The following is a 23,409-nucleotide window of genomic DNA, read 5'->3' as shown; positions in this document are numbered from 1 at the left end:
TTCATTCTTTTTTATGAAAACAATTGAAAAGTCATAAAAAATATCATGCCTAATAAAAAAAGTTGTTTTTGCGCGAGTGTCTCATTGGATTCGGGGTTTGCAATATTTGATGAGGAAATCGTTTCAATATAGCATTTCAGGCTTACCTGTAGACCAAGAAAAATGTTTCATTTTACCTTGTTCAAACATCTGATCATCATAAAAGAACACAGTTGAAACTCTGCTCGGACTTCCAGGTAAGGACTGAGATTCTTCGGTAAATTGGAGGTCCATGGGTGGCAACAAAAGATGGTCGTACGTTGAGATTGATGCCTGGGACAAATTAAGATGATGTCAAGTCTGGTGACCCACAGGGTTTCATAAAAGGTTCTCTCCCTCCTTTCCATGATATTATTTGTTTCACTTCAAACGCTCAGTATTGATATCAATATCTCAATAAAATTAGATTCTAGTCGTTTGGAAAAGGTCCTACAGTAGATCACATCTAGTCTTGGGATGGGGAGAGGAATGTTTCATGCCGTTATATACTGTAGATGGCTTTTGGGTTGACGCCATTCAACACTCTACTAGTTGATAATGAATGGTTGGAGGTAAGGAAATCTTTTCAAATGTGCGGTTGCATATAACGGACATGTAAGTCCAGAGATAGTATCAATATGCTAACTCTGTACAAGTCGAATGTTCAACCACATCTTGAATCTGCCTCGGCCATTTGGGCTCCAATGCGTTCAACAGGTTTGCAAAAGGTCGAACAGGTCCAAAGATCCTTCCTTTTTGTCACGCACCCATTTTTAATTTTTCTATTTGCTTCCCCCTTAACATTCGTATGGAACATGCAGGCTTCGATCCAGAAGCATCTTTTAAGTCAGCCTTTGATGAGTTTTTGACTATAATTACAGATCGATATTTTACTCTAGGGCCAGATCCACCAACTGGTGTAGCTGGTGTAGCCGAGCGGTCTAAGAGGTAGCATGAACAAGACAAGAATCCTATCCTTAGGTGTCATTTATTCAAATCACTGTGACGGAAGTAAACCTTCCGGGAGGTGGCATGGTATTTCTAAGCATTAGGAATGGTCTACGGTTTGAATCTCCTCCCCGACCTTTCTGACGGAAACTTTTCGATGCTAACCACACCCACAGACAGGACATGACACTACCTATCAGGGTATGAATGATGTCATGGCTGGCTTCAGTAACTAACTACAATTGTTGCGTGCATCAGACATTACATAAAAATGTATCTAACATGACGAAGAACAATAGTTGACCTGCTGGGAATTTCATTCTCAGTGGCGTTTCGGAGGCAGAAAAAAAATCTTACCTCCAAATTATCCTTTTTTGTCTCCGTCGGCATCTGCCCAACAAAGTCGTCGGATTGACAAAATCGAGGCCTTCTCTCTTTGGTCGCTGAAAAGATGGGATTCAAAATTCTTCAAATCCAGTTCAATTTTTTCCCTATGTATTGACATGTTAGACTCTGGATTGTTCGAGGATTTCTCAATAATAAGTTGAACGCATGCTCTTCGATGACCATTTCAGGATTCATTTGCTTGGGGTCGTGCATTCACCGATCAGGATCTGCAGACCTCACAACTTGAGAGGAAAATTGCCAAGAAAAGTTCTAAATAGCTCTAAATGCGGGTTTTTTTGCTAAAGGAAGATACTTTTTGGGTAAAGTTCCTCAGGCTTGTGAAGACGAATCAATAAAAGTACAACGTCACATAAATGAAAATTGAATCTGACGTGGGGACGAGGTTCCGTATGGCACATTTTGGAAAATTCTCGAAGAAGCCAAAGTTTGACAAGTCAACAAATTGCTAAAGATCGACATTCTTTATAATCGAAACTTGTGCCTAATGATGGTGAAGAAAATGAGTGACCCCCCTGGACATGAGATCAGAAATATGAAGTTGTTTGTTATCATTTCGACAGAGCAACAATTGACGAATGGTCTTTTTATTTCTTGCAATTCATGGACATCAGAAATCAATACAGACCCTTTGGTGCCTTAAATGCTCAAAAAAGTCATTTTCAACCTCAAATTTCTTGACAACATGCCATTTTGACAAACCTTTATTTGGCTGCCACCTTAGGTTTAAGGCTTTGTTCTAAAATGTCGACCTTTCCCTACTTTTGCTAGTGGTTCGCTCATAACCGGTCAATGCAAAATTCTGTTCACCGGAATGATTTTTCGTCCTCCAAGAGGGCTCTTGAGGGCAACTCCGTTTGCGAGAGGAATCACGGCGAGTACTGATGATATTCTTGACCTAAAATGTGCCAAGAGGCAAATCCTGAGGGGTAAAACATGTATCGAACGTGGGTGAATAGAAGATACTTTCCTTTCCCCACGGGGATTTTTCCTTCCTATTTTTTTCCACATCAGGCTGATGTTCCATACTGGCCAAGGAGTGTCGCCGAGCCAACATGGACCTAGAAAGGCGCTCTGGAGCCTGATTAACAGTTCACCAACATTGTGATGATTGGCTCATTTCCACTCTCACTACCTCGACGATTCCAAGTCTTTGGACGTTCCATCTATCATCATTGCAGGTGGCGATGTATTTTCCATTGATGCAGGAGGAGGATCTGTGGTTGCGGTAGCGAGTAAATCGCCCATTCGATTTTGCCGCTCGTCCAAAAGAGCGCATAAAGCCTCCAATTGATCAAACCCAGACTGAATGAGGAAGGCATTCCAAGACTGGCTTTGGAACCAACGCCAAATTGATTTCGGAAAATTATTCTATGCCTTACTGTCGTGGATCCGTTTCTCGATGACACCACATTGTTATAGCTGCTATAATGATTGTTGTTGTTGTTGATGATGTTATTGTTGTTCACTTTTAGCGTGGAGATGAATTGCAGAAACTTGTCCTGCTCCTTGATCCCACGTTTAAACGATTCGTATTCGCAAAATCCTTTGGCTGACATTTTCGAGATAAACAAAATCTTGTCCCACCAAAAGCAACTTTCTTGGCATGCAGCCAAGAGACCGTGGTGACCAGATTCTACGGCAACTCTGTTCATCCGTTCAGAGATGTCAGTGGGCGAAAAAGTCCATCTCTGGGTCACGTTACTGCTATGAAGAAGGGACAGATGGTGGCTTTTCAAAAGTAAGTAATCAACGACGTAATCCATTGTATTTCATTTCAATCTATCCGTGAGCAATGACCATGAGCACGACAAGCATTGTTAATGGAACGGAGAATCTTGAAGCGTAGGCCTGATTGCACAAATTCCCTGTGCATGTGCATACGGTTTTCTTTAGATTGGTCCCGTCGACAACTTCACATTTATCCTCATTGTTGCTTCCACCGCAGTAGTAATTGGTCGTGGGCAAGCTTTCGTCGTGAAACTCTAGACATCAAACGGCCGAGTGGAATTAGGACTGATTTTGACTGATCTTTCCATCATGCCGAGCACCTTACCTCTGATTTCCTTCTTGCATTGAGCCACTTGATCCCCGCAGTCTTTGATGTTCTGGGATGGTCCAGAATTTTCGCCAGTGTAGCACTCAATGGCCCCTTGGAAGAGAGATCACATTTTTGAGCGCTCACTGTTTGCTACCAAAGCATGGTCAGAAATGGGTTCAATTCGATTTCAAAAACTTCATCGAGTCACTTCAATTTGATTTGTCAGCGGAATTTCGAGGGGGGAGGGGGGGGACCTTTTTGACTTTGAATGGGAATTTAGTTGAGGACGTGCCTAAAGCAATAAAAAAATTAAATATGATTCAACTAAAAACGTTATCGGCACGTTTTCTGTTATTCTGTCATTATGAAAAATGATAGGGGGTTAGTGAAGACAAGTTATAGTAGTAGTATTGAAGGAGACTAACATTTGTCGTATTTGGTTGGTAATGATAATGATTATACTAATATTTTTGTTTAAATTCTTTGTCATGGCATGGCATTACAATACAAAAAGCTTTTAAAGGTAGAAAAAAAAGTGTTTTTGGGCATTTTGCTTGAAAAAATCAATACCAAATGTGATTTATTGCTCGAAAAGAAAAAAAGTCTATTCATGTAATCCCTATGCATGCAAACAAAGATGCATATTTTGAGGCTGTTTTTTTTGCTCGTGAAGTTAGTCTCCTACCCTCACTCAACATTTTTATACTTTAATCGTTATTCACTCCATTCGTGTGCATTCAATGATAAAACACGGTTTCGAATTTCACTGACTCGTTAAAATGAAAAGTAACCGAACAAAACGTCACACAGGCCTATATTAAGGATCACGTTTTGAGACTGATCATTCCCTCATTGAATTCAGGACCAATTTTATGACGTACCTGCCTGGTCCGAAATGAACAAGAGTGCCATTGACAGGATAACAAACTGAAACATGTTGATGGTCATAGGAAACTTTCTGAACTGCTCGTTGACACGCTGGCTTCCCAACCCAACCCAACCCAACCATTGATTGGTCAAGAAAGCCGGAATACAAACTTCACACGACACACATACACATACACACATTAGTATGTTCGTTTAATGCCAGGAGCTATTCGATATGACTAGAGTTAGATGTGTATTACGTATCTATATGTGTACTATGGGTAGGTAGGTAGGTAGATAGGTACGAGGTAAATGGGTAGACAAGGGTCGAGCTAATTACAGAGTCTTTTCCTGGATACGTCGATCCGTCGACAAACGAACCTTTTGACTTGTGAGGGTTATTCATAGATAGATATGTTAGACATGAATGGAACTATGATGAGTTAGAATCAAACCGTAAGCAAGCAGATCGAGAAGAATGAATTGAGCCTTGAAAAACGCAACCTCGTTTCAGTGGGATGCGGCCGGCGGGAGCGATGATGATTTTCACTTTTCTCGCGCCTTTACACCGAACATCAACTTCCAACCACCGTCAGTAGATTGGCGACAAAGTGATCGAGAACATCTCGTAGTGAATCCATCCTAAAGTTGACCATTCTTTCTGGTGCTCATAAAGTGATCAAGGGAAGAAAAGGTTAGCCAGTTGATCGTTTTTTCCATTCATACCCTTCTTCCCTCTCCATCCAATGAAAAAAACATGTACATACCCACAACTCGTGCATGCTTGCATGTTTGCGGCTTGAATCCCAATGAACATTGTAACATTTCTGTTCCAGGATAGACAGCCAGCCAGCCAGCCAGCCAGCCAGCCAGCATCATGAAGTTGTCACTTTTGACGACGGTGTCACTCTACTTGTTTGCCATTCACCTCATATTTGCCACAAATGGATTGGTAAGTCAAAGAGCTCGTTTTCACCCTTTCCATGCACGCGCAAAGCCATGCTTACTTAACAAGGCACGAAAATGCTAGGGAGACAAACGCTCTTCGAGGTCGACCCACCCACCCTTCTCACTCGGTCGTATTTGCAGGGCTTAAGGCCGCAGAGCTCGATGAAACGCCTGCGGCGTCTACTGTCCCCTCAACCTCGCTATCCCCTTTTGCTCCCGCCCATCAGGGGTCATCAAGAATCTAGGGATGCTAACAAAACGCCCAGTTTTGGTGGTGGTAATGGTGGGGGTAATGGCGGAGGGCGGACCAGGAAACGAGGACATCGCACCATCTCGCCCAGAAAGGTGATGGAAAGAAACACACGTTGGCTGTCTTGGTCAATGAAACCATATTTGCCATTCACGGACAAACTTAGGTTGCAACAGTGGACGGTCTGATCAAGCAAGTTCACTTTCTATTGCAGAGAACTCGACCAAGTCTGAAAAAATCGCTCCAGCAGCAGCAACAACAACAGCAACAACAACAGAAGCATCAACAGAAAAACGCCAACGAGAATCGCTTGCCGTACGAGCATATCTTGCGAGCTCGTTATCGCGACTATGAAGATCGAGAGCGACGAAACCAGAAACTCCGACTTCTGGCTGAAGAGAACGACAAGAAGAAGAAGAAGAAGGCTTTGCTGCAAAAGGAGTCAGAGTCGCTGAATAGCCAATACCATCACGGTAACTACCCAAACCCTAACCGACAGACCTATCAAGACACTGCCCAACCGGCTTTGACTCAGGACGACCAAGGCTTAAGCTATCCCGAGTTCGATCCCTACGCGGTTCCCATTCCCCCCCGAGGCCAAAATATGATGCCCCTCTCCAAAGGCCCACGATATCAGTTCCAACCCCAGCCCGTTCTACCTGAACCTATGCCTTTTACAGATTCCTCCGAAGCCGATACCTATCCTAACGCTCCTGAACGTGACGATGATCCCTATCCTTATCAAGAGAGAGAACCACAGTCTAGCAAAGGCTTTAGCCCACCACGTGGGTTCCAGGCCGAGGCTTTCAATCCCGGCTACCAACCCACTGGCTTTAAGGACGAAGCTCCCGGGCATTATTCGCTGGATCCACCACCACCAACATCCACGAATGCCAAAAGAAAGCATTTCAACATCCACCGTCACAACCAAAAGCCGAAACACGTTTCCTACAACGTCAAGAACCAATTCCAAGGTGGCGGATATGAGGAGTCCAGTCCCTTGCCAGCAGTGCCCAGCTCTCTCATTGGTCACAGGGTAAGCCGTAAGCCGTGAGCCATGAGCCATGAATTAATGATTACCTAAGCTAGAATTGACCTGAAATCGATAGAGCCAAAAGGGCTGGAACAAGTTTACATTATAAGCTATGATTTGATTCCCTCTCTCCTCTCTTCTCCCCCCCCCCCCTCCAAAAAAAGGAAGAAACAAAATCAGAGCTAGCTAGCTGGATTGGGAAAAAAACAGGATATTTATTGCAATATTGTTGTTTTCGCTTTCTAGCCCGATATGAATAAACAAGCTCTGGTGACCGAGGCCCCCGAAAGTGCACTTCGATGGGTGGATTCCAAGTTCATTCACAATCAACACGGCACCTTCACCAATCAGGTTCTCACCGAATTCGTGTAAGTACTTGTTTCACGCCTTTCAAATTAGTGGACCCAAGAAGAGGAGTAGCAGCGTCCACTACTGCAACTACTGAGCACCACTAGTAGTGCTATGGTTGTTCAAAGACGCTAAAAACTAACTAGTGCATGGAACGGTTTTTTTCTGACCAACCCGTTCGTTGACTGACCACCAATCCATTACTCCCTGAGACCACCTTTCTTTCTTTCAATGTCCAGCAATACCTTGAACCAAGTTCAGGAGAAGGCAAGAAGTTTAGGTGACATGAACAGAGCCGAAGTTCAATTGAATCCCAATGGGCGGAATCACTTCAGGTAGGGACTGGGTCCTGACAATCTGTAGAACAAAAGCAAACTACTTCGAAAACAAAAAGACAGTACATATTTCGCTAGAGCACATGTTATACTATGTGTACATATCTTCGAGATGCACCCAAATTAACGGAAAACAAACATATCAAACCTCATTTGGCACCACAAACAAATACCAATCAATGACGGATGTGCACCGGTGAGGGTCCAGATGAAAAGTGAACGTGGAACAATTTAGGTACTTAAGTATGCTATCGACACGAGATCGAACAGATGAAACGATGTGTAGAAAGTGTAAACACCAATAATGACCATGAACAGTACGTACAAAAAAAGGCAACCAATAATCGAGCACGAAGAAGAGACGGGGAAACGAACTTCACTCTACACGCCACACTCCCTGCACACACAATTATGGCCATGTCCTATGATTTGGATGGTCTGTCCTGATGACGAGGTGTCTGGTGGTTTTGTAACACGTCATGGACCGCTTTTCATTCACCCTTCGACAACCCACCAAACGATGGTCCTCTGCATTCCGCTTGGTGGTTCTGATGTTAATGCTTCTCCACTGGACCTGAAACGAGTCTTCTCCCCGTTTTAGCCCTTTGAACGATTGGTCCAACTATCATAAACAGTTCACCTTTCTGGTGAACGACAACGTGGATGCAGAGATGCCCATTGATCACGAAGAAGCCGGCCAGTCCTACCGCAGATCAGATCAATCTCCTGACTATGATTATGAGGACAAACCTGAAGACAAACGCCGCTATTCGCCTCAGGAGCGATCCACTGGAATAACGGCCCGATCTGATCCTGGATACGAACGACATCACCATCGGGAAGAAGAGGTCGAACCCTTTACCTCAGATCCGCTTCCTCCTCCTGGGAATCCAGTATATGATGGCTACACCAAGATTGATCAATTGTACCGGTCCAATTATTGGGACTGATCACATTAGCTGCTACGATTTAAGCTGCCATGCAACAACCTGACTTCGTTTCTTTACATCGATTTGACATCAAATCTCCTTCGACATGCATTGTGTATATCTCATCATGGTTTTGAAACCTTATGTAATCCTAGTCATGATATGCCGCCAACGATTTCGCAATCGTGGCATCTTTGTTCAATAAACAAATGTCTTAAGCTAATATATTCTTCAAAGATTGTCTCACAAGAAAATTTGCTGAATGAACGCCGAGAACATACAAAGATTGATGGTCATTCAGGTAGGGTCTCAACAGGTTTCGTCAAATTGCAATGCACTTCCTTCGGGTCTTCTACGTGATACGTGCAAATAAAACTGAATAGTGCGAACGGGAGTACGAGAGCCACTGATTCCAAATATATTTCAATTCTTCAATGCGAAAGTCAGAAATGCTCTAAATCTATCAGAGAATTTTATCAGAGAGTTTTATCAGAATTTATCCAAGTTTATCAGAAACTTGGCCAATAAAATGTTATTTGAAACCAGCGTGAGTGAAAGTCATGACCTGTGATTATCGCAGTAGATACTCTCTTTCATGAAAAGCAGTTTTCATGAGCATAATTTTCATTCTCCTCAAAGCCAGCATAAACCAAATGCCAAATTTTTGGGAACTCTTGTTCATTGGTTTTTGTTGATCAGTGGTTAGACAGGTGCTCTTCTTTAACTGAAACAGCAACAAATGGTACACAAAAGGGCGTTTTAAAATATTTTGTTCTCTATTGTGACCTTAACATAATACCCTACCCAAAGAGTATAAAGCTTTCTTCCCTGATTTTCAAAAGGGTGTCAATATATGATAATAGGTATTTTGTTTTGGTAAATATCAATAAGTTTGTTTGCAAATACATTTTCATGCCTTAGAATATGCCTCGAAAACAAAGTAAACACCTGGAACAGACTTTTTAACTTTTTATGGTCTTTTTCGGCGATAAGAATTTCTTTGGGCCAAATTTCCAACCTTCCCACTTTTTAGCCATTTCTCCACATTTCGGCTCTCTTTCAACTTTTTTAAACTTTCTTCCCCGTTTTAGAACACTTTTAGCCATTTTGTTATTTGGTTCCTTACCTGATTCCCTCTTAACTTGATTTACCTTTTTGGAGGCGTTTTAAATTTACTTCCGTGCAGAAGTTTTAAACTATTTCTTCTTTTGGTTTTGGTATAGTTTAAATATGATTCGTCTTATTGTTAACTCTTAAACTTTATTCTATATTTGGTCTACCAATGAAGTTTTGGTATCAAATTCAGCTCCCTTTTTTCTATTTGGGAAAGTCAGCAGAAAAGGGAGCTGTAGTTGAGTTCTACCTCCGATCATGGCTTTGACCCTACCAAAAACCGAAAGTATATAGCAAACAAAAGCACTCTCAGCAATGGGATAAGCATAAAATTCAGGTTAGTGCCTAGCATTTTGTAACAGAAAACGTGCAGCAAAGAGGCTAAAAGGGGCAAATAACGACCTTCTCGCTAATAAAAAAAAAACAACCTTTTTTTTGTATTTTCTCACCTTTTTTCGCATTTTCCCAATTTATTTATTTTTATTCGGGGCAAAAAGACGTCTTTTTCCTTGAGGTCTGCTGATCACGTTTGACGAGTTATGGATGGCTTGCTTCATCTTTTATTTAATTTGAGTGATGGTCTGAATAACTTATTATTCAATAGGCAACGATTTTTGGTATCCATTTCATACGAATGAGGCTTGAAGAATGACAATACGTATGGTCAAGACAAAAGTAGTTATCCTCATCGCTCTAAGGAACACTTTTTTTCCTTTTTGATGAGAATGCCATTTGCTCCTACAAGCTGTTAACTTGAATAAAAAAACAATTAATTGATATACATGCTGGAGCAGGTTGGCTTAGCGCCTTGCCATGCTTTTACTCCATACAACCAGGCCCGCTGTTTGTCTTCTCACTTCACTTCACGGAGAATGGGACACATCGTTAAAATGAAATGATTCCTTTTTTCCCTAGACAACTAGAAATGAAGCTTGGCAATGCGTTCAAGTATCTGAGTAGAAGAGATGCAACCCAGCTGATCTTTCTTGCTTCTCCAGGTTAATTCGATTGGATGATTTTTTTCTCTTTCTTTGCACTTGTTGTCGCATTTCCGCCCTTTTTGCACTGTTTTGCAAACATAGATTGATTGTGCACCACTTTGCCCCTTAAATGTTTTACTGATTTGCACTTTTTACCAACCCCTAGTGATAAAGATTTTTCCAGGTATAATTTGGACTCGAGGCATTTTCTCTTTACTTTCCAGCTATGGTTGAACAGTTAAATTGTAAAAAGGTAAAATGGGCGAAAACTGTGTGAATTGATCCACAATCATTTTCTGTGTGCATTGGTTGCGTCTGGCATAATCAAAGAATTGACACTGATCTGATGTCAATAATGACGTTGGATTTCGAAGTAGGTGTTTCTGGATAGATTGCTGTTTTTGCACTTTAAGTTGGTAATTTAGGGTTCGTGAATCATGATAGTGAGGGGTGGAAGTTTCATGTCAATGTAATTTTATTCATTCCTTAAAATATGGGATTGGAAAATGTATATTACGGATAAGTATTACCAGCCAATCTCTCAAACCAATGTTGAAAACAAACTTATACAAGTTTACACTGAAGCAGTTTCAAAGCCTATCGAAGATATTGACCCTGACACACACAAATCAAGAATCTATTCACGATAAGTTGTTCTCCTGAGGTATTATGGCTCATTATTGTAGTTTGGAAACATGATACCAGATGTACATTAAGCTTTTGATTTGATTTCTGATCGATCAATTGCCCATCTAAAATGAATAACGAGCCCACCGGTTTCCTTGGCGCAACCATAATCCTCTCCAGTCCCTTTCTTTTATCTCTAATTGACCATACGTCTCGTACCAAGTCATCCATTTCCGAAATAGCCAAGCTTTAAACCAGTGCATTCATTCGTGTCATGTTCAGCGGAGACGGAAGCCAAAAGTGGCTGAAAAGTCTCTCTGTCACTAAAAACAAATTCTCAGGATACATAAGAAAAGCGAAACGTTCAGATAGATGCAATGGAAGTCATCTCCATCAAAATCCCAGATCTCTCATTCAACCCAACATGAGAAGCTACTAAGTAAGCGAAATGAGTACATAAAGTACGATCGAGGAAATGATGACGATCTGAAGGAAACCCTATCATGCACTCAGTAATGGTTCGGCCAATCTCAAGCTCAAAGATCGACCAATGACAAGTTATGATTTCGCACAATGGAAGTCATGTACCTTGTACAATACCACAGTCTCATTGATAAAAATCAAGGCTTTTCATCACGTCCTCGAGTTGATTGAAGATTTACGGTAGTCAAATGGTTACAACCATCATCATTCTACCTACCATTTTCTCGTCCATTTTGGAGGCCGTCTTCAAACACCAATTGTGCTGAGATTTCAATGCTTTGGACCAACGGGGGCGGAGAAGATAAATATCTCCCCCGTCTCCACAAACTCCGTACGAGCGTAGTCGACTTGAAATCATGCTCCTCCAGATGACGATTGGTGGATGGAGATACTTCGCCTCTCTGGACTGTCAGAGGTCTATATACGTACGGACGAGTACTTACGTACGGACGGACGTACATACTGTATCTACGAGTGTTCGACAAGTACGCGTACACCCTCATTGTTACTGGGCTTTGCTACACACATACACATGGATAGAAGAACTTTTGCCATCATCATGCAATCAAGGCGAGAAGAGTCTGTAATAACGGAACTAGATACTTGTCGAGAGAACAGACGGAGAAAGAGCATCGTGGTTAGTAAATTATATCACGAGAAGTGCAGAGAATGGCTCCCAATAACGAGGAATTGAGTGGACTCATTAAGTAGTAGCACTAGTAGTAGTTCCAACGAGCGAAACTGAAATGGACACTTGGGATTGTGTCTAATTGTCATTTTTTGGTCGCACTCGATCAGGATTAGCCAGGAGCTTTGGGACCAAAATCAATGGATGAGTAACCATGTGATTCAATCTTTATTTTGCAGCCCATTAGAAAACTGGCAGAGCTACCACCAGGCCTTCTCGTCATTGGTGAACTCCAACGTGGACTCCAATGTGGACTCGAAACTTCCAATCAAAAAGGACCCGACGACATTTGCATCGCCACCGCCACAATCCACAGGTTTTGAGGATCGATATCACCAAAACCATCAAAATTTGAACCAATACGAAGCGCCACCAGCATTCGCCTCATCTCCTCCAACGCCATCCAGTGGTAGCAACTTTCCTCGTCGAAAGTTCAATCAGCCATCACCCAAACCCGATCACATGCCTTACCCGGATCCATCGGTCCACTTTAATCCGAGCCCTTACTATGATCGCCAACAAACAGATCATCGTTATCAGCCGACTCCTCCATCCACGAGTGCACCTCCAGCAATGGCATATCCAGAATTCGATTACTACGGTGACACCCCGGAACCACAAGGCGGTCAGAAAGCGCCGGAAGTGGCCGATTATTCTGATTATGGGCCAGGTCTGGGCCCCAATCTCCTCCAAAGTCCCCCCACGACTCCTCAGCCTCAAACTCCGGCAGAATATGACGATGGGGATCCGCTGAACGATTTTGATTGGGACTGGTTGAAACCCGGATACGTCGAGGAAGAGGTGTCATTGGAGCCGGAATTCCGGGGCAGCAAGAAGAACGATGGCACCCTCGTGAGTGATCGACGATCTCAAATCCAGTCCTACCGACCTCATCACAGAAGGCGATATCCCCAGACGCCCCGCCGACAGGCGGTTTCGGCTCGAATTATGCCGCCAGGAGCCTTAGGCAGTTACTCGGAGTTCGAGAACCCCAGATTCTGGGACTAGTCCCAAAGCCAGTCACAACCTTCCACGGAAGACTGTGGAACCGAATCTCACATATATTATACAGCCAGCCATATCATCATCATATATAGGAACATATTATGTTTGCAAGGAAATAATACACTCAATAAATTTGACCTCATGCTGACATGCCGACGCATTGGACCGGCTCGGAGCGGTCATTGAACATCGCCTGTCTTGGATGTGACACCCTAGGGCAAAACAAGGATGATCGTGTTTTCGCACCCTCATTCAGCCTTAGTACGTAGCCCTCAATCGTACTAGCAATGTGCGTGAAAATGGATTGTTCGTGAGGTCGACACAATAACAAAAGTGCAACAAATACCAGCATAATTTCTAGTTATTTATTCAATCCAAACCAAATTGACTATGGATTTTAGTGTATTCATTCGTATGAAGAGGATGGAATCTCTTCACATGTTCACATACCACTCGAGAATTAAAGCGGTTGAATCAGATTTCACCCGAGTAAAATAATCGTTCATTCCTTGGCCAAATCCCACACAGGCATCTCCAGTCGGTTTCCAGTTCGTGTGAATATTTTCCAAAATGTATTGTGGACTTCTGGTGCTAATCTCAACGACGAAGAAAGGTCGAAAACTCGAGGTGGGCAAGGGAAACAGCTTGACAGTTGGGGAGAGTATGTATTTGTAGCTTGTTGCCATTGTGCAAACGTCATGAGTTGAGTGAAAAAGGTGTGATCATCATCATCATCATCAAGAGAAGAGGGAATTCGGTGAGGGAGCGAAGAGAGAAAGGAAAGAAGGAAAAAAGGAAGGAAGGAAGGAAGGAGCGTCGCTTTTTTCTTTCAATCGCATTTATCTTGAAATATCAATTTGACATATCCAGGGGTGCCCGTGAGAGGCATTGCACAAAATGGACAAGCTGATTGAAATCCGGAGGTTCCGCAAGGGATGGGCACGTTGGCCCAGTATTTCACAGTTTTCTCGGAGGCCATATGCCCACAAGGAACGAAGGCATAATCCGGCGATTCACAGTCAACATAGAAACCTATGACGAAGAGGAAAAGAAACGATTCAATTTGAGAGGGATTAGTAACAAATTCAAGGCGGGCGGGCGATCTCGCTCGTGCGAACAGATGGATAGATTTTTGGAGTCGCCATGATTTGAGGATTGCTAATTGATTTCCGGAAATCTTGACTAATGAATGTCAACCTGATCTTCGAAGAACCTTCACGCAATTTATAGCCAAGTTTTGCGGAGCATCATTCCCTTTCATTAAATCTACGGACGCTTCTTTTTTAACATGAATCTATGAAATCACAGTGAAACCAATCACTTGATGGCAACCATTCGCGGTTTCGTTTACAATCGTCATTCACGTATTTGCCGTTTCGAAGAACAGTGGACATCTTTCTTTCTTGCTTCGAGAGAAAGTTGCGTATTTGGCGATCTCACATGATTCCCCCTCTCCACGGTTCTACTTTATCGAGTGCGTAACACCACTAAACATGGACAAGTTTCCCCCCTTAGAGCGTCTCGACACTTTGGTGGTAACGGTATATCGAACTTACACCTGCATGCAATCAAATACTTCGGTAGCAGCAGCTGCAAAGCTTGAAATCTAGCTTAGACAGTTCTGGACGACTTTCTTAGCAACAACATCAGCATTCATTTCACATGGCTGGATGACTACATAGTAGTACACGGGGAGGTCCCAATTTCGTGTTCCGTGAAAAAGAAAGAAATGCTCTAAACTCAATCTTCTTGTGAAAATATTATTGTTGCAAATGGCATTTATTGTGCTGGTTCTGTATTGCGACGGATCTGTGATTGGACGATTAGCAGATTTACATAACGGCATTTGCTTTCTACTTCCCTGGCTTCACAACTGAAGTTTTGGGTTTCAAAAAACTATGAACAACTGACCCAAATTAGGCACAATCTCAGTTCGAAAAGTATCCTAATTCTATAGCCTCATTTGAAGGCCGTAGATTTATGGATTATTGTTTACTGGTAAAGCAAACCTTTCAAAAAAATATAGTCTGCGTTTCTACTAAAATCCAATGTCATTGAGCATTTTGTAAAACGAAAAAAAAAATCGTCTGAAATTGAAGGGATGCTAATTTCGGACAACCATGTATGGTAATCTCCAATCTGTCATTCGAGAAGCTCATGTTTTGAGCAAGCATCTTTGACTCACCTGGCTCACTCCCCATCATCAGTAATGCCGTGGAGGAGGCTCCTAAACAGATTGGACACGTTTTCGAGCCTTTGGAGTCATTTAGACTTCCCCATTCGTGGCGACCCTGAAAGGCAAGCAAGCAATAGGTGGAGTCAGACTTGAGATGAAACCCGTGGGGCGGTTTTCCTTGGTACCTGAACGTGCCCACAGCTCAAATAGACGACTGGTTGGGCTTCGGGCGCGACGTGATTTGAATTTTTCCTCGTTGGTACCACGAGCGTGTGAAGTCCAACTGGACATTGAGGTCGACCAGCATTTAAATCATCTAAACATCGCTCGAGTTGTCTTGGCGTGGGAGAGTTAGCCAATCCTAAACAGAGACCAAGAGAAGAAACAAATACAAAGTCAGTAGTGGAAGAAGATGATCATTTTTTATGCTAACCAAAATGATGAGAGGAAAAACCTCATGTCCCATTGAGCGTCATTGTGGCGGCACAAGAGATATAAAGAGTACCGTGCAGTTAATTCTACCGCACGCAAACATACACACACACACACACACACAAAACAAAAACACGCAACTCACGCATCACACAGAGACCGAGAACAGAATTCATCGGTTTATATTATGAAGGCGCAACAATCTATGACCAGCAGATAGACAGCTTTCAGAGGGATCGTAATAAGTTCTTTTTTTTTTCTCGATTTCTAGACCGATCAAAATGCATTCTTAATTTCAATTCTAGATTCGAACAATCAAAACTCTGAGAAAGACTTTTTTTCTAAAATGCATTTTTAATAGGATTTGCAATTTGTGCCGGGACGATGCCTAAACAAACCATTTTCCCTCTGGTTTTCAAACATTCAGCACGACCGATCATCAATGAGTCTTAAAAGGTGAGTACAACTGTTTCAAATACCATCTCATCGAGACCCAAGACACGTCGCTTTTAATTGTTTCTTTTTTAGTGTATTCGCTCCAATGGTCATATTTGGACACTTCTAGTTGAGACCATGACAATCCTCGTGGTCCATCTCTTCCATCGTTCTTTCGCCGTTTAAGCTGTCAGGTACGAAAGTTGGGAGACGAGCAAAATAGATGACGTGACGCAAGTTAGGAGAATGGTTTATCAAGTGGAAAGTACATCAGACGCACGCGTATTCTCCCTACTTCTCGTCCCCCCATCACTCCACTTTAGACGATGGGAAAATTGGTCAAATTTTCCACAAATTTGAGATAATGGAGGTCAATTATGACCTTAATAGCATCAGTCAATGAATCTTTGGCTTGACGCTCCGTCAGGAATGAATCATTTGACGATGAAGGACGAGTGAAAAAAAGGACATTATGTGAACAACAAAGGAAATTCCAGTCAACAGAGCCCAGGTATTTATTTGTCCATGGCCCTCCCACTATTACAACCATTTCGACGACGACTGCTACTACCACTACCACAACAAGAACAACAACAGCTATTTCATTACACCATCGTCACCTTCGAATTCGACTAGGCTTTGTCAATACCGTGTGTGTTCGCGTCAAATCAGTTCCTTGACGAAACAACCAACCAACGAAGACATGGTATTCATCCAAAAGAGATGCCTCTCTTCTGGCAGACAGGCAGGTACATTGCACAATTTCTTGCTATTCTCGCGTGATTCCTTTTCTTACCCCATAGAAGGAAAGTTGAAAGAGCCAAACCCTATCGATCTCAAAGTCAAACTTAGTCCAAGAATTTAGAGTGACAATCTTGAAGAGCCTTTGTTTCTTAACATGTGAGTTGCCATTATAGTTACGATTTATCGGCAAGTGATTCAAAACTAGTGCGTTTGGCGAAAGAACAGGTTTGAACAGAGAAAGATGACATTTATTGGCATCAAAAATAAGAATTAACATAATTCGTTTTGTTAGGTTGACTAGGGACTGTCTGGACCAGATGACCTTGCCCAATACAATGGGAAAATTAACAAACATAACCTGATTTGTTTGAATCAACCAGCTGGTAATCATTCCATCAGTGACTAGAGCCTCTAAGATGGAATCTCTCTTTCACCACAGTTGATATTACCAACAACGGGCTAAAGGGCATTGAAATAATTCACTTTAACACTAGTAAGTACTAACAGGGACCCCCCGCTCTATGACCAAGATTGAAAGACGGCTTTTTCCCAACAGTGGACGTTGCGACATTATGTCAAATTTTACATACATACTTTTCATTATTGAACTTCAGCTAGTTTCATCAAAATCATCCCACGTGCTTACAAATGATCGTATCCGTATTTAAGTCTCAAGCTTTTAACCTTCGGTTTGTCTCGCATAGCACTTTTTAGAACAGTTTCAGTTTGATTTATGATTGTATGCCAAATGCCAAATAACTGACACTACAAATCCCATAGTCCACCCAAAAGTGTGTCTAGATTGGAAAGTGACAAGGGCATTCGTGAACAACTCTAATTCATCTCTCACTTCTAACAGGTGAACAAACTCAAACCTCTCCTTTGTGCTTCTGATCTACCCGTTTATTCGGTTTTAACGTCCAACTAAATGATGTTGAACTAAACGAATGCAAACAATGGATTGAATGGACACTCCTGCTTACCGTGCGCTGCTCTCCAGAGTAAGGTGGCTCCACAAAGGTCAATGAGGGTTCCATCCACTAGGGTGTTACTTTCCGAGGGAACTGGCGATCCTTGTAGGGCCGCACTTCGACTTTCGCGTAAGCCGAACACACTTCCACCCACCTGCAACACAAGTCCAATAAACCATGAAACTATGACGACGGGGATACAAAGGATTGAGTGGCAAGGTCATAACGTGTCAGGTAAATAGGCAAGTGTCGTGTTATTTTACTCGATCGAGGGGAAAAGATGGGGCAATGGACACTTGAGACTATTATATCATGAGGTGGTATTAATGGCATTTTATTTCATTTCAGAGAATCAACTTCGCGAAAGTGTGTTCAAGGACAATTGCGATGCGTTATCTTTGGAGCTGATCAGAAATGTTGTAAATCAAAGGGGCAAGAAATGCAAATGAATTGATAAAGCCACTCTAGATAATAGGGCTCGCTTCTACCTTTTTTTGTGATTGCTTCTCTCAGATTACTTTCATCACAATCAATGTCCCTGAAGTCCATCATAAGTGATTGATTTTGAATAGTTTGACGAAAAATCTTAAGACAACATGGTGTATAATTGAAATATGGTCAACAACTATTAAACATTATAATTGTTCAAAAGTAATAATAAGGGGACTTCAATAATCAACATTGGTAAGCTAACTCTGTTCTTTGTTCTTGCACTAAATCATCATCTGGCATTGCTTGCCTCTTAAAGATCATGAACCAGGTTTTGGCGACTTTCAAGATCAAACCTATCATATTTCACATGATTTGGTCTCTGAACTCGGGGGAGGACATTCTACGTCTATACAAAAGAACACGTCGATTGTTGATTGCTTCAAGACCAAGAGGTGAATGCGCCGCACATCCTGTTTTGCTCTTAAATTGGGTCCTACAGGTCAAAGAAAGGATTTTCGTGCCGCCAAATTTTCTCTTTTCATCACTTTTGAGTTCCTCTCTACTCCCGTTGTGGTGAGTCCTCCGAATTTTCTTAATGCTTTGCTGGACTCTCGTACTTTGCTAGTATTAGTCATGACTAACATGATTCTTGATCAAGTACAAAAGGCTAAAGCAATCATCTAGTGCTCTCTAGTGCTGCTACCTTACATGGTTCGAGTTTTCGAGCCAATTTCTAAACTTGAATGCTCTCGGACCTGCCCCAATACTATTCTTCACAAATTGACTCCTTTAAGTAGCAACTGTCTGATGGTGTCACCACACATTGTGGGAGGTCACCGGGGTACTTTTCAATACAGTAGAGGTACTAAAAACAAGACACAACGAGCAATATTAAAACAAAAAAAGTGCTCTAAGTCTTTTGTAAAAATAAGAAATTCTAACGCTTAAAAAACAAGTCCAAAGACAGCTGTTTTTGACTGAAAAGTATCTTTTCAGCATTTTAATGATGCGACAGTTTTTAAAATTGCATTGCGACATAAACCATTCCTCTCATGAATAAATGAATTGGAACTCTGACTTGATCGCTTGACCAAGAACTGTTAAGCCTCAAAAGTATGAGTTACCTCTCAAATACTGTTGATGACACCATCTTCCTTTCCTGCTTCAATGTCCTAATACTTGTGTCGACATGATTAGAAGATGGGAAATACCATTTCAAACTTTCAATTACCATTCCAGAACTAGGTGGCTCTTTACCGATCAGAGGGCGTGATCGAATCCTATAAAACACTAACCAGTAATCGAAGCTCTCTCAGCTGGTTCCTAACAATAGCCAGCTTAGCCTGAGTGGAGTAATGCTTACGGATATTTCGCGCCAAATGCCAGGTTTGGAGGTAGCAGGGGGCGTGGTCGATGCCGAATTAGACGGTGGGCAGAATTCGCCTTTGGGATGCATGATGAGCACACCATTCGTGGTGAGACCGTCCACGCCCTGTTGACCGGTCTCCCATTTGGTGGCTCGCTCGCCTGCAACAAACCCCGTGGATAATCAAGTTCTCAGTAAATGAAGCCCAATTGGGGGCAGAAGATCCCAGCCCGGGCATGTAACAGAGATCAGTACCATGTAGGCAGTTAACAAGGGTGGGTGGTCTTTAGGCCCCGGGCTATTATTAATGGAATATACCAGTTACTGCCAGAATACTTCAGCCCGGCCAGGACAACATTGGGAAGGCCCATACTGACTAGTAGATAGTTGATATCGACCGGGTCAAAATAGGGCCCCCAATCTCGATGGATCGGCCAGCCCTGCTCAGCCAGTCTGAGGGCACGTTAGGCGTGTCCCCATACTTGGCCGCGGCATGTCATGGCCCCCATGGCTCGGGGTTGAGCTGGGTGTGACGCGCCCTATGCGAGGAGCAGGGGAGCGGGGCATGAACGCCCGAAATTAGCCCCCCCGTGGATCCCCAGGTGGCGCCACCTACCGAGGAAAATGTTGCGTTGCGAATCGAATCCGGCGGCGTAGATGCGACACGTGAGGTCGTCTTCGTCCCGTTGGGCCAGAATGCGACAAGCGAAACGGGATATGGTGGATTGGGCGTTGACACGCTCCTGAACCTGATTGCCCGGCACCGTGTCCATGACCACAAAGTCGATGGGCGACTCGGAACTCCGACCAATCTGCGGCGAATCACCGGACCCATGAATGGGTACAGTTAATAATCCTCTAATATCGGGACGGAGAGCCCAAAGGGGTCCAGGCTTGAGGGGGTGTTTTTACCTGGAAGAGATCGGTGGTGGGGTCGTGTGTGTACTCGACGATGACGGCTTGATGGCGGGACAAGGTGTAGGAAATCGAGTGGAGCTGATTGTTGTGGATGGCCTGAGCCGATTGGGGCGTTTTGACCGGATAGTGACGGCTCCGCATCACACCATTGGCCTTTTGACGGCGATACAACACAAACTTGGAGCGACGACGGCCTCGATCGCCTACAAACACAAAAAAGGCCAGGCAGACCAGCATTACATTACTCCACGGACGGAGTGTCAACCCCGTGGACGGACCCGGGTGGGACGGGATGGCAAGGGAGGGCACGGGAGGGGCCGGACCACCACCACCACCACTGACCACTCAGATGTGTCTACCAGCGGGTGGGTGGGTCTTGGACGGGGTGGGCGCCGCCCAGTGGGCCGTTGAGTTCCGAGATGGGGCACAGCCCGACCGACTTACCTTGCGGCAAACTGCCGTTGTAGCCGAGAATGATGAGTTCGCCGTATTTGACCAGCCCGCTTTTTTGAGGCGACGATCCACCCGACAAAGAGGCGGAACCGGTCTCCGGCTCCACCCGCGGCTCGCCCCCCGCCTCGGGGGCCAAGGGCCCGGGGTGTCGGCTCTCGTCCGGCATGCGGCTGGACCTCACGCCCTATTATGGTATGGCCGTTCTCCGGCCGTTCTCCAGCGAGTCCAAACCCGAAAGCTGCGCTGGCTGATGGGTGATCCCTCAGAAAAGTCGGAATCAAGCTGCTGTCGTCGGAGCTATTGTCGTCACTCAAGGGTCCAGCCTTGCCAAAACCTGGCGATAATGCCAGTTTTCTATTTTTTTTGGTCTAGAGAGCGCAAAGCGCCAAGAATCCGTACTCAAAATTAGAACGGATTGAAAAGATGCAGTCAAGAATCAACAGAAAAAAGAAGAAACAACAACGTTCTACGTACTAACTGGGAATATTAGAGAGCAGTAATTTAAACAAATGTATGTATGTATGTATGTATGTATGTATGTATGTATGTATGTATGTATGTATGTATGTATGTATGTATGTATGTATGTATGTATGTATGTATGTAAGAAGGCTTAAAAGCTGAACTAAGTAATTCTTTACATAATCATGACTTCCATGCATCCATATCCATACATCTATGACATTATGATTTATATTGACAGAAAAGAATGACTTGTTAAGCATTGAAACTTATATTGAGAAATACTTTATTTTGGGGTTAGATTTTTACGGGCTTTTCTTCCCGCTACCGGGTATCATGCACGGGGCCATCTCAATTGGTTAATTTAGCCACTATCCTCAAAACGACTCAAGTCATAGCTGACATGTATCCGGTCTAGCATTGTAGTCATCCACATCTAACAGACTACGTTATTTTCCACCACTTAGTTGGCAGTGTTGATGTTTAAATTTGTGGCCAATGGTGTTCAGGTTTGGGTACAGATTTTATGGGTTTTTCATATCGTCTTAGGTTGGACTGGGTTCAGTTAGGTAGGGTTAAGTTAGGTTGGATTAGGTTGTTCGATTAAGTTTAAAAACCGAACCGTCCTTTGTGATCTCTTTTCACAAATAGACACACCATGTCACATTGCTGCCAGAACTGTATATTTCAAAATCATACAACCTCACCTGTTCACAAAAACTATTAACCCAACTAAAGCGAACGTGCTATATGAAATGAAAGAGTTCATTTTGCCAATTTTCAATTGTTTCTCTTTTTATGATTTTTGGTCTACCAACAACTTTGAATTGGCAGGCCTGATTGATCCTTGAATGTTGGGTTGATCTGGAATGCCATTTAAAAGTGTGTCCAAGACAAACTTGTTGAGACAGCTACTGTATCAACAACGGCTATGTATTTCCTACCAACAGAAGATTCGTAGTCATATTAAACATATTAGATGGAAGCAAGTTAAACTATGAACAAACTCGAGAAAGAAGACAGGTGATTTCTTTGTTCGACCTACCTGGGATTTTTGAGGGCTTGAACATGCTCTCAAAAGGCACATTATACCAAACTTTCCTTCACATTTTTCCACCATGCAAAAACTAAGGAAAATTTGCATAGCTTGATTGCTCTATGTTATCCTAACTTGGATTTAAAAACGTACATCCCAGAAAATATGAACGAAATAATTTTTGAATGGGATGTGCATGGAAATTTGGACCTCGCTGAATTAACTGGAAAAGACAGATTAGAAAATGATAAAGAACCGCTTCTATTGCATAAAATGTTATTGTGAATCTCAATATCACATACTTGAAGGTTATTTCAATGTATGTGACTTACTTTCACTAGATGTTTACGTCCACACACATTTTTTGTCAAATCTGCACGGCATTCTTGTACATCGACATTCAGAAGAGCATCGTATGTAACTACTCGCTATTACTATTCGTTTTTAGTGATATAACTTGCCCTGTCTGACGCTGACGACGTTCTGAGCATTACGGAAACTATAATAAGGACATATATCTGATGTATTGACAATGGAATGATTGTCAATTTCAGGACTGTAAAATCTAGTAGAAAGTCCATGAGGGTGAAGAAATTTCATTTCCTCTCAAATATCACTTCGAAGACGAAAACCGTTATATTAAATCTTCACATTTTCATCATGGCAGAGCTTCTATCAGTCTCACTTTCCGGGAATCGGCAATATATGCATTGCCAATATCTTAAATACATGTAATTATTATATTCGAAAATCGCGAGATTGCCTTCCTCCATCAAGGAAATTAGAAAGGAAAGACATACAATATATAGTCGACGACATTGGAAGAGAATCTATTACCGTCTCAAATAGCTTTGAACTCAATTTAGACGCGAATGCTTGGATTCTTTCAACCAAGACAAGAATGAACCACAGAAAAGTCAAATTTAGCCATTATAGAGAGGGTAATGCTTCAGGATTTTTTTTTTT

The 23,409-nt window shown here is 42.7% G+C and overlaps 3 protein-coding genes and 1 long non-coding RNA gene across 9 annotated transcripts; 2 read left to right on the top strand and 2 right to left on the bottom strand.

Annotated features, from left to right (window-relative positions):
* Positions 1-123: 123 nt before the first annotated feature.
* LOC131892244 (uncharacterized) lies at positions 124-4,589 on the bottom strand. Its single transcript, XM_059242033.1, has 8 exons — positions 4,294-4,589; positions 3,428-3,523; positions 2,754-3,356; positions 2,507-2,676; positions 2,344-2,432; positions 2,182-2,271; positions 1,324-1,409; positions 124-312 (listed from the first exon to the last, which is right to left on the bottom strand). Exons 3-8 carry the CDS (start codon positions 3,135-3,137, stop codon positions 124-126), a joined length of 1,008 nt encoding a protein of 335 aa, XP_059098016.1. The 5' UTR covers positions 3,138-3,356; positions 3,428-3,523; positions 4,294-4,589.
* A 231-nt stretch (positions 4,590-4,820) lies between these two features.
* Positions 4,821-13,749, top strand: LOC131891615 (uncharacterized). Of its 4 annotated transcripts, none has more exons than XM_059241239.1 (7): positions 4,821-4,973; positions 5,116-5,231; positions 5,369-5,572; positions 5,692-6,513; positions 6,757-6,878; positions 7,098-7,193; positions 7,795-8,328. In XM_059241239.1, exons 2-7 carry the CDS (start codon positions 5,157-5,159, stop codon positions 8,141-8,143), a joined length of 1,668 nt encoding a protein of 555 aa, XP_059097222.1. In that variant the 5' UTR covers positions 4,821-4,973; positions 5,116-5,156; the 3' UTR covers positions 8,144-8,328. The 4 variants fall into 4 exon arrangements, with proteins under 4 accessions (XP_059097222.1, XP_059097223.1, XP_059097221.1 ...); XM_059241238.1 differs by lacking the exons at positions 7,098-7,193; positions 7,795-8,328 and adding an exon at positions 12,193-13,749 and having other exon boundaries at positions 4,829-4,973; positions 5,692-5,950; positions 6,158-6,513; XM_059241240.1 differs by lacking the exon at positions 7,098-7,193 and having other exon boundaries at positions 7,795-8,327.
* Positions 13,362-21,080, bottom strand: LOC131891616 (protein pellino-like; the record flags this gene model as incomplete). The annotated part of the gene is given in 8 exon segments (XM_059241241.1): positions 13,362-14,050; positions 15,204-15,309; positions 15,380-15,555; positions 17,789-17,930; positions 19,572-19,735; positions 20,191-20,386; positions 20,487-20,695; positions 20,937-21,080. Coding segments are annotated over 8 exon segments (1,340 nt in total), but the record flags the coding sequence as incomplete, so codon positions are not given.
* On the top strand, positions 15,995-18,580 carry LOC131891617 (uncharacterized). 3 transcript variants are annotated; one of them, XR_009374436.1, is made up of 5 exons: positions 15,995-16,082; positions 16,155-17,030; positions 17,098-17,298; positions 17,665-18,010; positions 18,125-18,580. It is a non-coding gene; the product is annotated as an uncharacterized LOC131891617 (long non-coding RNA). The 3 variants fall into 3 exon arrangements; XR_009374434.1 differs by lacking the exon at positions 17,098-17,298 and having other exon boundaries at positions 16,155-16,961; positions 18,125-18,579; XR_009374435.1 differs by lacking the exon at positions 17,098-17,298 and having other exon boundaries at positions 16,155-16,810; positions 18,125-18,578.
* Positions 21,081-23,409: the final 2,329 nt, after the last annotated feature.

The sequence above is a fragment of the Tigriopus californicus genome, chromosome 12 (genome assembly GCF_007210705.1).
Source record: "Tigriopus californicus strain San Diego chromosome 12, Tcal_SD_v2.1, whole genome shotgun sequence".
In the NCBI taxonomy this organism is placed as follows: domain Eukaryota; kingdom Metazoa; phylum Arthropoda; class Copepoda; order Harpacticoida; family Harpacticidae; genus Tigriopus; species Tigriopus californicus.
The sequence above is the reverse complement of the archived record's forward strand: the minus strand, read 5'-3'. Positions and strand labels throughout refer to the sequence as shown.

Coding starts and splice junctions, on each gene's coding strand:
- LOC131892244 (XM_059242033.1), bottom strand. CDS start 3,137: ATGGATTACGTCGTTGATTACTTACTTTTGAAAAGCCACCATCTGTCC. Junction 2,433..2,506: donor AAAGACTTGGAATCGTCGAG/GTAGTGAGAGTG, acceptor GCGCCTTTCTAG/GTCCATGTTGGCTCGGCGAC. Junction 313..1,323: donor CAAAAAAGGATAATTTGGAG/GTAAGATTTTTT, acceptor AATTTGTCCCAG/GCATCAATCTCAACGTACGA.
- LOC131891615 (XM_059241237.1), top strand. CDS start 5,157: ATGAAGTTGTCACTTTTGACGACGGTGTCACTCTACTTGTTTGCCATT. Junction 5,573..5,691: donor GCACCATCTCGCCCAGAAAG/GTGATGGAAAGA, acceptor TTTCTATTGCAG/AGAACTCGACCAAGTCTGAA. Junction 6,879..12,192: donor CAGGTTCTCACCGAATTCGT/GTAAGTACTTGT, acceptor TTTATTTTGCAG/CCCATTAGAAAACTGGCAGA.